The sequence below is a fragment of the Papio anubis genome, chromosome 17 (assembly GCF_008728515.1).
Source record: "Papio anubis isolate 15944 chromosome 17, Panubis1.0, whole genome shotgun sequence".
Taxonomy (NCBI): Eukaryota; Metazoa; Chordata; class Mammalia; order Primates; family Cercopithecidae; genus Papio; species Papio anubis.
This window is the reverse complement of record NC_044992.1, coordinates 6,521,282-6,536,293: the sequence shown is the minus strand read 5'-3', so window position 1 is coordinate 6,536,293 and position 15,012 is coordinate 6,521,282. Positions and strand designations below refer to the sequence as shown.

At 52.2% G+C, this 15,012-nt stretch overlaps 1 protein-coding gene across 2 annotated transcripts; it reads right to left on the bottom strand.

The window, feature by feature from the left end:
- Positions 1 to 5,714: 5,714 nt before the first annotated feature.
- On the bottom strand, positions 5,715 to 12,331 carry BCL6B (BCL6B transcription repressor). 2 transcript variants are annotated; one of them, XM_003912212.4, is made up of 9 exons: positions 12,253 to 12,331; positions 11,501 to 11,691; positions 11,049 to 11,270; positions 10,605 to 10,952; positions 10,153 to 10,277; positions 8,729 to 8,893; positions 8,515 to 8,645; positions 8,263 to 8,400; positions 5,716 to 7,839 (listed from the first exon to the last, which is right to left on the bottom strand). In XM_003912212.4, the coding sequence occupies exons 2-9, from the start codon at positions 11,677 to 11,679 to the stop codon at positions 7,723 to 7,725; spliced, it is 1,425 nt and encodes a 474-aa protein (XP_003912261.1). In that variant the 5' UTR covers positions 11,680 to 11,691; positions 12,253 to 12,331; the 3' UTR covers positions 5,716 to 7,722. The 2 variants fall into 2 exon arrangements, with proteins under 2 accessions (XP_017805794.1, XP_003912261.1); XM_017950305.3 differs by having other exon boundaries at positions 5,715 to 7,839; positions 11,501 to 12,297.
- Between the last annotated feature and the right edge of the window lie 2,681 nt (positions 12,332 to 15,012).

Genomic DNA, 15,012 nt, shown 5'->3' with positions numbered 1-15,012 from the left:
GAGGAGAGGAAGGGCGGCTGTAAGCTCACACAGGGCCGGGCCCCACCACCACCACCTGCCTCTTCCTCACTGGGGCTGGAACCTTTTCCTCTGCCCTCTAGTAACAACCACTTCCTAACCACCTTTTTTGCTCTGATGGTGGGGTCGACTAAAGAGAGAAACTATGACCGCGGCCACTGGAGCAGTCAGCCCCCTCTTACCCAACTAGTCCTCAGGCCCCTAGCAAACACTCCCCAGTCCTTCCCAGTCTCCATAACACCAATGGCTTGGATTTCCTGTTCCTTCATTATAAGCTATACTTCCCAGGACCCTGACCTGGAAACTGTGAACTCAAGGTTCACTCCCAGATTACTGGGGAAAGCAGCAAACAAGAAGCGGAGGCAGGGAGGGAGGCTGTGTAGTCTTAAAAAACATATTGAGCCTTAAATAATTTTATATGTGGGAAATAAAAGTAATCATCAATAATACACACATATACTTTCTAAGAGTCAAAATGTCAGCTGGTGGGGAATATGCCAAAGATGCAGAAATTGGTGTGGCTGTATTCCATAGTGATTAAGAACTTGGTCTTTAGAATCAGATCACAGTTCCAGTCTTTTATTTATTTATTTATTTTGAGATGGAGTCTTGCTCTGTGGCCCAGGCTGGAGTGCAGTGGCATGATCTCAGCTCACTGCAACCTCCGCCTCCCGGGTTCAAGTGATTTTCCTGCCGCAGCCTCCTGAGTTTCTGGGATTACAGGCTCCCACCACAACCGCCCAGTTAATTTTTGTGTTTTTAGTAGAGACAGGGTCTCACCATGTTGGCCAGGTTGATCTCGAACTCCTGACCTCAAGTGATCTACCAGCCTTGGCCTCCCAAAGTGCCGGGATTACAGGTGTGAGTCACCGTGCCTGGCCCACAGTTCCGATCTTGGCTTCATTACTTAACTCGATCAAGATGCTGAATCTCTCAGTGGGTTTCCCCATCTGTAAATTGGAGTTAATAGTACCTACTATTAAGGGTTGCCCGTGGGGTTCAGTTAGAAAATCCATGCACTGAAATGCTTAGTTTATGTCCTGACATGCAGCAGGAGCCAAGTAATGTTAGCTTAGCTGGTCTTATTGGTCTTATTTTCAACAGGGGATAAGCTGCTGTAGTGGGAGGTGAAGGAAGGTTTTAGTTTAGTGTTTTTGTTTTTTTTTTTTTGAGATGGAGTTTTGCTCTTGTCGCCCAGGCTGGAGTGCAATGGCATGATTTCAACTCACTGCACCCTCCACCTCCTGGGTTCAAGCGATTCTCCTACCTCAGCCTCCCGAATAGCTGGGACTACAGGTGTTTGCCACTACACCCGGCTAAATTTTTTGTATTTTTAGTAGAGACGGGCTTTCATCATTTTGGTCAGGCTGGTCTCGAACTCCTGACCTCAGATGATCTGCCTGCTTTGGCCTCCCAAAGTGCTGGGATTACAGGCGTGAGCCACCACGCCCGGCCTAGTTTTTGTTTTTTGATTAAAAAAAAAAAAAAAAAAATCAAATCCAGGTCATGGGTTTAAAAAGATTGAGAAAGAACCACTGCGATGGTTTGAATGTTACCTCCAAAAACTCATATTGAAACTTAATCCCCAACATGGCAGTACTGAGAGGTGGAACCTTTAAAAGGGGATTGGATGGGATTAATGGATTAATGAATCCCCATGAATTAGCCCACCATAGTGGATTAATAGGTTAACAGATTAACCCTATCATAAAGGACTAATAGGTTAATAGATTAATGGGTTATCATGGGAGAGGAATTGCTGGCTTTTTCAGAGAGATCTGACCTAGAACATTAGCATGCCCAGCCCTCTTTGCCATGTGACACTCTGTACCACAGAGAGCCCATATCAGCAAGACCCTCACTTGAGAGTGAGGCCCCTGGACCTTGGATTTCTCAGCCTCCACACTGTAAGAAATAAATTCATTTTCTTTACAAATTACCCAGTTTCAGATAATCTGTTGTAAGCAACAGAAAATGAACCGGATGAGACAGAAAATTGGTACCCAGAAGTGGGGTATTGCTGGTAATGAAAACCTGAAAATGATGAAGTGGCTTTGGAAGTGGGTGATGGACAGAGGCTGGAAGCATTTGGAGGAGTAGGCTAGAAAAAGCCTAGATTCTGGTGAGAGCTTAGAAGACAAGAAGACTATGAAAAGCTTGGAATTCTTTAGAGATTGGTTAAGTGTTTAGGACTAGAATGTTGATAGAAATATGGAAGCAGCTGGGCGTGGTGGCTCACGCCTGTAATCCCAGCACTTTGGAAGGCTGAGGCGGGCAGATCACGAGATCAGGAGATTGAGACCATCCTGGCCAACATGGTGAAACCCATCTCTACTAAAAATACAAAAATTAGCTGGGCATGGTAGCACGCGCCTGTAACCCCAGCTACTCGGGAGGGTGAGGCAGGAGAATTGCTTAAACCGGGGAGTCGGAGGTTGCAGTGAGCTGAGATAGTGCCACTGCACTCCAGCCTGGGCGAAAGAGCGAGACTTCATCTAAAAAAAAAAAAAAAGAAATATGGAAGCAAAAGCCATTCTGGTGAGCTTTCAGATGGAACAGAGGAGCAAGGTATTGAAAACTGGAGTAAAGGCCATCCTTGTTATGAACTGGCAAAGAGCTTGGCTGAACTGTGTCCATGCCCAAGGGCTTTGTGGAAGGCTGAACTTGAGAGTGATGAACTAGGGTATCTGGCAGCCAGAAGAAATTTCTAAGCAGCAAAATGCTGAGGCTGCTGTGTGGTTTCTTCTAACTGCTTATGATGATCTCACAGAGAAAAGAGAAACAGAGTGGAAACATTTGGAAAATTCTCAGCCTGGCCATGTGGTAGAGAATGAAAGAGCGTTTTCAGGAGATGAATCCAAGGGTGTGGCCAAGCCACTGCTTGCTAAAAAGATTAACATGGCTAAAAGGGAGCCAGGTGCTATTCCTCAAGAAAAGGGAAGAAAGTCCCTGAAGTCATTTCAGAGGTCTTTGAGGCTGCCCCTCCCATCACAGGCCCAGAGGCCTTGGAGGACAGAGGGTTTCAGGGGAAACCTGCGTGTTCTCCATGGGCTCACTGCCCAGGGCAACCTCAGGACTCTACACCCCACACCCCAGTGTAGCACTCTGTGGCCCCCCCAAGCCTGGTGGTAGCTTAGGTAGCCCCAGGTGTTGCTTTTTTGTGTGTGTTTATGTGTGTGTGTGTGTGTGTGTTGCTTGTGTTGAAGCTCCAGAAGGTGCAAATCATAGACCTTTACTGCATCCTTGTGGTGCTAATTCTGGCAGCCTCCACATGGATTTCAAAGGACGTTGTTGAAAGCCTAGGGGCCCGGGCAGAGACTTGTCATGGGGCAGAGCCACCGCAGAGAGCCCCCACCAGAGCAATGCCCAGCAGAAATGTGATGTTGAAGTTGCCTCAGAGAGTGCCTGCCAGGACAGTGCCTATTGGAATTGTGGAAGCGAGGCCACTGCAGAGTCCCCCCCTGGGGTAGTCCTTGGTGGAGCCATAGGAACAAGGCCAATGCAGAGAGTCCCCAGGAGGGCAATGCCTAGTACAGCCATGGAAGCAGGACCACCACCAGGCCCCTAGAACTTTGGAGTCACAGGCAGCAGGCAGTGCCCCACCCCGCTCCCAGGAAACTTCAGGCACCAGACTCCAACCCACCCACCAAAGCTATAGGGGCTGGGTTGTCTGAAGCCTTGGGGAGCCAACTCCCACCCTGTGTTCAGGAGGCTCCACATGTAGTCAAAAAAGATTATCCTCTACCTTTGAGATGTAATGTTGGCCAGGCGCGGTGGCTCACACTTGTAATCCCAGCACTTTGGGAGGCCGAGGCGGGCAGATCACAAAGTCAGGAGTTCGAGACCAGCCTGGCCAACACAGTGAAACCTCATCACTACTAAAAATACAAAAATTAGTTGGGTGTGGTGGTGGGCACCTGTAATCCTAGCTACTTGGGAGGCTGAGGCAGAAGAATCGCTTGAACCCAGGAGGCAGAAGTTGCAGTGAGCCAAGATTGTACCACTGCACTCCACCCTGGGCGACAGAGCTAGACTCTGTCTCAAAAAAGAAAAAATAGAAAAGGTGTAATGTTGGCCCTGCTGGGTTTCAGACTTTCTTGGGGCCTGTTTCACCCGTTTCTTCTTGCCAATTTCTCCCTTTTGGAATGGGAATGTATACGCTGTGCTTGTTCCCACCATTATATCTTGGAAGTAGATAACTTGTTTCATAACTTGGAAATAGATAACTAGCTCACAGGTGAGTCTTTGATGCTGCAACGAGTGAAGACTTTGGGATTACGGGAATGGAATGAATGTATTTGTATGTGAGAAGCACATGAGTTTTGGGGACCCAGGGACAGAATGCTATGGTTTGCATGTCTCCTCCAAAAATTCATATGGAAACTTTCGGTCCTCAACATGACAGTATTGAGAGCTGAGGCTTTAAAGAGATGATCAGGTGCCGGGCGCAGTGGCTCGCGCCTGTAATCCCAGCACTGTGGGAGGCTGAGGTGGGTGGATCACGAGGTCAGGAGATCGAGACCATCTTGGCTAACACGGTGAAACCCGTCCCTACTAAAAATACAAAAATTAGCTGGGTGTGGTAGCGGGTGCCTGTAATCCCAGCTACTCAGAAGGCTGAGGCAGGAGAATGGTGTGAACCCAGAAGGCGGAGCTTGCAGTGAGCTGAGATCACGCCACTGCACTCCAGCCTGGGAGACAGAGCGAGACTCCATCTCACAACAACAGCAACAACAAAAACAAACAACAACAAAGAGATGATTGGATCCTGAGGTCTTTGCCATTCATGAATTGTGGGTTATCATGAGAGGGGAACTGGTGGCTTTATAAGAAAAGGAAGAGAGGCCTGAGCTGGCCAAGTTTGCACACTTGCTACCCCTCAGCTGATACCCTGCGCTGCAGAGAGCCCCCTCCAACCAGAAGAGCATCACCAGATGTGGCCACTTGACCTTGGGCAAAATTTTCAGTGTCTGTAACTGTAAGAAATAAATTCCTTTTCTTTAGAAATTGCCCAGATTCAGGTATTCTATAATAAGCAACAGAAAACGGACTAAGACAACTACAAACTTTCAATGTGGGAGGCAGCTGCAGAGATCGTGGTAACTGACTTTTCCACAGACGAGGAATTTAAGGCCCAGAGGGAGGTAACATCAAAATTAGTGATCTCCGCACCCAGCACACATACAGGACAGGGGAAAGGGTGGGAGAGATGCATGCACTGGACCCTGGATAGATTCAAGATACCCTTGCTGGGGGAGGGTGGGCTGGCATGTTAGTTCCAACTCAGTCTTCTCAGTGCCACCTCCAGCCCCTGTGGTCCTTAGGGAACAAAAATCCTATCCATTTTCCTTGGTGATGGAGGCATGTCCCGAGCATTAAGATCCCTAGCACAGATGCAAGCCCCAGCCTTTTGATATTATTAGTGGCTTCCCGGTTTCTCCCTGCCGCCTCCACACCTCAGGCAGGAAGTGACTTCAGAGCAGCAGGATGCAGGTGGCTCCGGAGAAACTTCATGAAGTCACTGGTTCCTACACAATGAGCAGGAAGGCAAGGGCAGGGAAAGGGACAACGAGGACCATTTAAAAGGTCTGGTGGGAAGGGACAGCAGAATGGTACAGAATCCCAGATGTTGTCCAGGAGGAAGAGCTCTCTTCCTCGCTCCCCGAGACCCGAAGGCAAGAACCCAGGACACAGCAGGCAGCACAGAGAGGCTTCTTTATTCCAAGGATCTCATCTTGCAAGATCTAACATTTCTATCCCCAGGCATTCTCCACCTGCCCATCCAATCTGCTAAATATAAATCATGGTTCCTTCTTACAGACTCCTCCACCTTCCCTTCTTTCTCCTTTAATTCTGCAATGGGGTCATGGGGAGAAAGAGGGAAGAAGGACAAGAGTAGCTTTCTCACCAGTCCCCAGGTGACAGCCACAAAAACTGACTTATCCTTGAAGTTCTACCCCATAAATTCAAAAGTGCTTCTTACTTTCTACCCTTGTCCCATAATCAAATAGGCCCCAGGGCAACAAGGGGCAGAACTACAAATCAAGGCTTCAGGACATCTTCTAACATTTCAGAGCCTCCACCCAGCCAAGAGGCAACCCCATTCCTAACTTTCTACCTACCCGGCCTACACCAGAAACTGCACCCCTCAACCAACCTCTTAATCCTACTTGAAACTTGGTCAACTAGAACAGGCCTTTGGCCTATCAGCTAGCCAATCTTTTCTGTAATGCCAGCAATAATCCCAACCAAACTACAGCAAACCCAGAATAGAACTCAGCCCCTTTTCTTTTCCTATGGAAGGTTCTAACGCATTCACTGGTTCCAGACAGGAATGCAGTGATGGGAAGACCAGGTCACAGACCCAGCTTTTATAAGGTAAGGTTACCAAGCACCATCACTTCCAGAGGCAGAGAAGGTTCTGGCATCTGGACACTTGCCAGAAGATATCCAAAACCTATTAAAGAAGGGCTCAACTCAATAGAGAGAACCCCAAGTAACATTGAAACCCAGCTGCCTCTGTAGTAAAGGATGGCTTAACACTCTTTACCATCTAATCAAGCCAAAGAGTTTCATGATTCTTCCCTAGGTCATAACATTCACAGAGACTGGGCAGAGTCAGAAAAAGTCACATCATCTCTGATAAGGAATGTCTGATCTCTCCCCCATGGAGCGATGAACTCAGTGCTAAGAACAGGCCCCCGTGGGAGGGCGATGGACTCAACTGGAGCCCTGGTGGGTCTCTGCCATTATAGATGAATACAGTAGAGCCAAATCCAAGTGACCAGATTAATGGGTCATTTTAGATTCTGGACCATGTTGCAGAAAAAGCTGCCAGCCTCCACTTGGAGTGATACAGAATCTAGATACAGAATCCCCTGCACCCACAGCTTCCAGGAGGCATTTATTATTACCTCCATTTTGGGCTCCATATAATGGTTCCTATCACCCTTGAAGAACAGAGAAATGTCTGCATCCATTGCTAGACTGCTAGAGAACCTACAACATCCAGAATACCAGAGAGGGTTTCTGACCCAATTCCACAATCCCGGATGTTCCCAGAGCTGCCCTAGAACAAATAAAGGTTCCAGACCTAGAATTACAGGGGCAGGACACAGAGAACCCCTTTTTCCATTTTAAACAAACTAACAAGCAAACAAGAACAAGTCTAAGGATAAAAGTTATGACAGAATTAATATAAAATACCCAAGCCAAAGGAGAGAGCCCAGGCTAGTAATCTCTGCCAGCAGAGCTGTGATCTCACCTTCTGTGTTTCTGGTCACTTTCAATCACACTTGTGGAAGAGGGGAGTGGGAAATGCAATTGAATGAAGGCCCTGGTGCCACCCAAAGGCCTCAATAAATTATATTTACAGATAAACTGAATGCAATGGGGGCCACAGGTGGAGGGCTATTCCCTTGGGGAGACCAGGACTCCAATCTCTCCCCTTTCCCAGCCCCTAGCTAGCTCTCTCCTCAGAAACAATCTGGCTTGTGGGGAAGAGGTTTTGACCAGCAAAACAGAGGCAGATCTAGCCGGGATCTGCCACCCCCTGCTCTCCCCAGCGAGAAATTAAGATGGTGGCAATTTCTGATACCAAAGTGGCCTTGCACACCCCTATGCCCAAGCCTGATAGGGAAGCAAAGCCTGGGCCTGCAGCTTTCCCACCCACAGGAAGCAAGTGGGGTCTGGGCCTGCGCTCAGCTAGGGCCCCCCCAGAATGTGGTAGTGCACTTTGGTGTTGGTAGCAGCTCCGTGTTTCTGGCGCAGATGCAGCCGCAGTTGACTCTTGTGCCGGAAATGCAGGCCACAGGGGTCGCACTGTGGGAGGACAGCTGGGTCAGGTCCTGCCTCATCCACAATCACCTTTTAGGTGTTGAGCCCGGGCAGAGGGGGGGCCTGTCCAGCTCGCCCAAGAGGGAACTGTCCAGCGGAAGATCAGCTCTTTGACTCTCACATCCTCCCAAATCCTCAGGGTGGCTGACGGGATAGACCCTGCCTTATTTAGCAAAGGTTTTCCCGCTTGTAGCTCCTCTCTGAGAAAACAGCGCTCAGCCCAGAGGCATCACTTCTATACCCGCCCATCCCTACTCCCAGCCTCCATCCCTTATTTGCTTGGACTCTTCCGGCCACCACTCATTTCTAAGAGATCCAGGGACAGCCAGGCCTGCACCTCTCAGAGCCCACCCCTCGGCAAAGCAGAGGTAATTCTAAGGCACTGGGCAGGCCAGGTTGGGTACCCACGTGGTAAGGCTTCTCTCCGGTGTGGATGCGAACGTGGCTCTTGAGGGTCTGCAGGTGGCGGAAGCGGGTTCCGCAGGTAGGGCAAGGATAGGGCTTCTCCCCCGTGTGGATCAGCACGTGCGCCCGCAGATGTGCCACCTGGGAGGGAGGAGACTTCAAGTCCTGTCTCTGAGAGGGACAGATCCCTCCCTATTGGCCCACCCCACCTCTTGCGGGTTTGCCTTGGAAGCCACTTGGAGGCTGGCTCCCTACCTGTACAAAGCGTGAGCCGCACGTCTCACACTTATAGGGCTTCTCTCCTGAATGGATGCGGCTGTGCGTTTTCAGGTTTGCTGGCCGGTTAAAACGGGCTCCGCAGATTGAGCAGTGGTAAGGCTTTTCCCCTAGAGGCAGGGAAGATGGGGGGTCAGGGACTCTGCCCTAGGACACCTGTGGGCTGGACGGCCAGGGCCCTCTCCTCCCCTACCTGTGTGCACTGTGCGGTGACTGGCCAGGTTGCCCTTGTAGCGGAATGAAGACCGGCACAGCTGACACTTATAGGGCTTGTCTTCATCCCCAGGAACCAAGGGGTCCAGCCCCGATGAGCACCCAGCCACAGCCTCACAGTTCTGGCAGCTGAAAAATTCACTTCCTGGGAAGGGGAGTGGGTAACGGCAACCATAGTTACTAATGAGGGCTACCTAGGTACTACTGAAACCTCAAACCACGCAGTAGCGGGCTTTCTTTTTCCCAATTTATTGTTAAGACTTCTGCGGCTGGTTCGCCTTGCTCAAGGCCAAGTAAGGAGATAGTAAGATGAGCCAGATCTGACTCCACATCCGTCTGACTTGAGTACTCAGCTAATCTCCTCTTCAATAGTAGTGGTGGTGGCCAGGCGCGGAGGCTCACGCCTGTCATCCCAGCACTTTGGGAGTCCATGGCGGTCGGATCACAAGGTCAAGAGATGGAGACCATCCTGGCCAACATGGTGAAACCCATCTCTACTAAAAATACAAAAATTAGCCGGCATGGTGGTGGCGCACGCCTGTAGTCCCAGCTGCTCGGGAAGCTGAGGCAGGAGAATCGCTTGAACCTGGGACATGGAGGTTGCAGTGAGCCAAGATCACGGCACTGCGCTCCAACCTGGCGATAGAGTGAGACTCCATCTCAAAAAAAAAAAAAAAAAAAGCAGTGGTAGGTGGAGGCCCCTGCTAGTGGGAGGAGTTTTCAGTTTCTCCTCCTTTTTTTCTTTTGTTTTTGTTTTTTTTTGTTTTTTGAGATAGGGTCTCGCTGTGTTGCCTATGTTCGAGTACAGTGGTGTGATATCGGCTCACTGCAGTCTCCACCTCCCAGGTTCAAGCGATCCTTCCACTTTAGCCTCCTGAGTAGCTGGGACTACAGGTGCGCACCACCATGCCTGGCTAATTTTTATTTTTATTTTTTGTAGAGACCAGGTCTGACTATGTTGCCCAGGCTGGCCTTGAGCTCCTGGGTTCAAGTGATCCTCCTGCGTTGGCCTCCCAAACTGCTGGCATTACAGGCATGAGCCACCGTGCCTGGCTAAAATCTCCTCACCGGCACCACTCTGAATGACAGCCTGCCAGAGAGGCCCTGACAAGCTGTGGGCTGATCATTCAGCTCCGAAAGAGGATAGGCCAGAAATTCTCAAACTTTGCTGCTCGTTGGAAGCACTTGGAGAGCTTTAGAAAAATACTGATGACTCGTTCCCAGGTCCAGATATTTCAGTCTATGGAGTGTGACCTGGGCGGTGAGAGTTTAAAAGCTTCCTAGGTGATTCTAATTTGTAATAAAGTTTAGGAACCATTGGAATAGGCCTTTCTAGGGGGCTTTTTTGGCACAAACTTGCCTGGAGCAGTCATGGGAGAAAAGCCAGGAAAGAGGGTCTCTTACCCGGTAGTGGTCGAGCCCGCTCAGAGGGTGATCCAGAGGTGTCTTGAGCCTGGGATGTGAGGAGGTGGGGGGTACTGGCTGGAGCCCCACATTTGAACTGCACAGTGGCAGCAGTTGGAGAGAGCCTAGGCAGATGGCAAGGCCCAGGGGAAAGGGTTAAAAGAGATTGTATGGATGGGGGATGGGGGTTCTCTCCTGGGAAATTCGGAGCCAAAGGCCTGCCCTCTGGAGGTGAGCCAATATTGTTGACCAATGAGCCACATCCATCGTACTGCCCAAGTGCCACCCTGCTGAATAAACCTGGTCTCTGGCCAGCTCCTTAACGTGAGCTAGTGTCTCTGAAACGCACCCCCTATTTCCCTTCATCCTTCCTCCTGACCACGAAGGCCCAATGATTCTGTCTTCTAGCTGAGGCCAGCTCTGACAAATTCTTGAGGTTCTAGACTCTGTACCTGCTCTGGGGACCAGGAATGGGTCCTTCTTCACTGCTGCTGCTGCTGGAGGCCTCATCTCCACTGGGGAGCCTGGCTTGGGGGCAAGGTTGACCAGAACTCCTCTCCCCGACTAGGCTCCCTGCTTGGGAGGCCTGAGAGTTTAGCACGATGTACTTGTACTTTTTCCAGTTGCAGGCCTTGGGGTCGGGGCTGGCTGGACTGGGGGGGCCTTGACTGCAGCTTCGAGATTCAGTAGGTGGGTCTGGGTGTCCTTCGGAGCGCCTGGGACTGCCTGGTGGAGGGGCCGTTGGGGGTGTTGGGGGTTCTGCTTCCAGGGGCCGCAGGGAGATGCCCAGAGGTTCATAGCTGGGGAAAGTGTGATGAACGTTAGTGCCATTGCCTAATCTCTGCCTTTGCCCTTAACACCTCACCCACAGAGAACGCTGAGCCGGGGTCCCTCACCTGGCCTGGATGAAGCGGTGGCATGCCTGGACCACGTGCTCCATCTGCAAATAGGTGGCGGCCGCAAGGACTGCAGGTGCAGTGGCCGGAGAGAGGCGCAGGCGGGAAGTGTACATGAAGTCCAGTAGCGGGGCGAAGCCTCTCGCTTCGGGACCCCCGGGCAGAGAGAGCACGTCCACCCCGACTCCCGCACGGCCCCGGAAAATTGAGTAAAAGAAGCCACTGGAGAGAGAGCAGATAGGTCCCTTAGGGGCTGGGGAACCAAGGGAGACACGCGCCGCTTTAGGAAGCCCCGCCCCCTGAAAAGTCCCGCCTCCTCACTATCACCCCGCCCCCAATTCTCGGACGCTCCGCCTCCTGCTTCTGAAAGACTTGGCTTCGGATTCCCTTTCAAAGGCCCTGTGGTCCCACCCCTTTCCCATTTGGCCCCGCCCCGGCCCCACCCCTCGAACCTGCAGGCTATGAGAACTGCCTTGTGTGCCCTGAGGGGTTGCCCGCCAACCAGCAGCGTGACGTCAGTGAGGATCCCGCGCAGGCGCAGCTCGTTGAGGTTGCCCAGCACGTCGGAGGAGTGGCGAGTGAACTCGCGGACGTAGCCCAGCGCTCCCTCCGGGGCGGCGGGGGAACCCATAGCGACGCAGGCCTGTAGAGGCCGTGGAAAGTGCTCTGGATCCAGGCAGTTCTAAGACGCCTTCCCTCCTCTGTTTGCCTTTTCCTTCCGTGGTGCAGCTAGAGCCAGGGCCTCCAGCCCCTAGCCCCGGCACACGCAGCCTCCCTCCTAATTCTTCTTGTTCATTATACCCTCTACGACACCCTCGCTCCCTTGCCTCTTCCAGATCCCACAGCGCTTGGAGCCAGCTGAAGGTTCCACACCCGTGCGTCGTTGGCGAGCGTGGGGAATCCCGCGCCCATCGCCCTGGGTTCGACTCCCAGTGCCCCTCCAGCACCGCCACTCCCTTCTGCCCGCCTGTGTCTCAGGTGTCCGACCCTGCCTAGAGATCTGACGGCCTGCCGTCCACACACCTCCAAACCCCAGCCGAGGCTCTCTTCCCCGAACTACGGAATTCTGCGACTCCTATCTAGTCCCCAGATCCCTAGCTTAGCCCAGTTTCTGGGACTCAGGCTTGCTGATGGCAAGCTCCACACGAGCTCCAACCCTCTTGGGGGACCCAGGAGTCTGGCTCCCTCAGTCTCTTGTTCTTACCCCCGTCCTGCAGGGGCCCGTCTTCTCTTCTTAAGGGGGGCGGGGTCTCTCTCCCCTCTTGGCCTCGGCTCCTTTATCTGGCCGGGATGTCGGGGGCGGGGGTGGAGGTGGGGTGAACGCCTGGGTCTGTATCCTTCCTTCCTCCCTCGCTCTCCAGATGGCGAGCCCAGGGCGGGGTCTCCGTCTCGAGGGCGGGACCTCAGAAACAAGGGGTGGTCGTAACGTAGGGGGTCTTGGGTCACTGCAAGTGGACACGAGGACGGGGATATTGGAATTGGGGAGGAGATTAGGGATATCGAGGTTGGAAATATGGGACTCTGAGTCGTCGGAAGACCTGGGCCAGTGAAAATTGGTGTTTTGGCTTTTGGGAGGGTTTGCCAGGAGCCAACCTTTGCTGCGGGACAAAGTGCATAAGGCACCCCCTCTCCCCTTCTTGTACTGTGTTAAGGGAGAAAAGGGGGAGCCCAACGAGACAGCAGGTTTGGGCAGACGACAGTGGGCTCCCGTGGGGTCTCAGACGGGGGAGGGTGTGGTGTGAATGACAGGCTCCTGTACCCGGGCCTACAAAAAGGGGGGCTCTGGCCGGGCGGGGTAGGGAGAGGGCGGATATGATTTCTAGTCGGTTTCCTTCCATTGTCCTGCGACCGGACGGCTCCGCCAGCTGCTTCCCCTCGAGGAGGTGGGGAAAGCCCCGAGGTGGGGGTGGAGGGGCGAGAGACGCTCGGGAGACCCAGGCGTCCGGCCTCTCTCGCTCCCGACTCTCTTCTGAGTCCTTGTAGGGATCCAGAGAGACGGACTCCCGCCCAAAGCCCGCTCGCTTTCCCCCAATCCCAGCTCAGGAGGGCCTCGGGCACCCGCCCGTCGGCTACGCTTGAAGGCTGGCGGGACGCCGGGGTCCAGCGCGGCAAGTAGGCAAGGCTCTGCAATGTGCGGCTCCTTCCACGAGGGGGCGGCCGAGCACTGGCCTCGCCTCGCCCCTAGTCTCCACCCGGCCGGGGGTGCGCTCAGACCCGGGCGCAGGATCCATTTGGTCTGGGCGGCTGAAACCTTTAGCCTCCTCCCCTTTGCGCGGGTTTATTTTGCACCTCTGTCTCCTAGGAGGGGACTAGGGTTGGGCGGAGGGAGCTAGAGTTAGGGGACCGAGGGGACTTTCTCCTCAGGCTGGGGTTCCTACCTGAGGTGAGAAATCGTGGGCTTTAGGAGCCAGGGGAATGGGTGGGACAAGAAGGGGGACCTGAGCCTGGGAACTCCGGGTTTCTTTTCGAATTAAGCTAGACACTGCTACCCAGATGTCTTTGGAGGTGACTTTTAATTGCACATTAATATTAAAATTGGGTGGGGTAAACAAGAGAAGGGAAAACAAGGAGAAGGGAGAGAGGGCAGGAGGGGGCTTAACAACCCTAATTTGAAGTCCCTGATCTGAGAGATGGGCATGGATCACACCCTCATATTTTGTTTCGGGAGACATTGCGGGGAGGCGAGGCAAAGCTCATTTGGAGAAGGGGTGCTAGAGCTGAATCCAGCTGCAAGGCAGAAGCTCCCCGGATTTGGGCTGGGAAGAGTGTACAGTCGGTCAGGATTGACCGGCCATGGTCCATGGGGCTAGATATCAGGCGGGGGGCCCTCGCCTTCAGACCGGAGTGTGTCTTTATTTGAATGCATGAAAGAACAGCTGAGAAACCGGGAATTGGGAAATTCAGGACGATGAGGTGACGATGAGGTGGCTTTGACATGTGAGGGTTATTTAGGTCTCTGCCCAGCCTGGAGATGAGAATTAGACTAAGGGCTCCCTCTGGCATCAGGATGGAGTATTATTTGGTCAGTTGTGGGGTGCCTGTTTATTATGGGGTGTTGATTTGATTGTGAGCACCGGTGGCTGCATTCAGCCTTTGAGGCCTATATGGTAAGTTTCAGGTATGGGGCTGACTTTGAAGCTACATTAGTTCTGCGGGTTCTGACACCCACAATTTGGAGATTGTGCTCATCTGTGTCATTTTGGACTATCAGCAGAACCAAAGTACTCATGCCGATTTGGGGGTGCAGTCTATTTTGGGGTGCCATCTACGTTTCAAGGCTCAGATTAGATTTGGGGGATAAGAAGTTCAATTTGGAGTTTTAAAAATTAGTTTGAGGTGGAACATTATAGGAAGCTGGGAGCAAGTTCGAGGCTATCTGTGATTGGGGGTCTGGGGAGGGGGGAGCAAACTTTTGTATTTGAGTCTTGTGGAAACTCATGTTCCACAAAGTGGAAAGACGTAGGGTATTCCAGTGTATCTATGGATACCCAATAAGCTTTTTCCCTGGGGGAGAAACAAGGTGAGGGCCGCGAGGACAGGAGACTAAAGTTCTGGGGTGTCCTTATTTTGGGGGTGTTTTGTCACTGGATGCTTTTGGTGAAGCTAAGGGATAATCATAAGGTGAGACTGATTTGGGGGTTCACGTAATTGGGACCCTGGTTTGGGATGTCTTTTGCTTATAGTACCCTCTCACCCCAGATTCGAGAAGTTTCTTTAGTGAACCCCCAAATAAGCCCAGGATTTGAAGGGAGAAACTTGGAAAGGGTGTGGTATCTCCTTTTATTATTATGTGGCTTGAGGGAGAAGTGAGGGAGAAAAGGCGGTTTCAGGCTCTGAATCCCAATTTCTTAAGGGAGCACCCCTTAGTTTGGGGGAAGTTGGAGGAAAACGGGGTGTCCCTTCACAAAGTGGACACCCCTGACCAGGGCAGTGCTGTTGGAAGTGTGGCAAGGAGGGGTGCTGG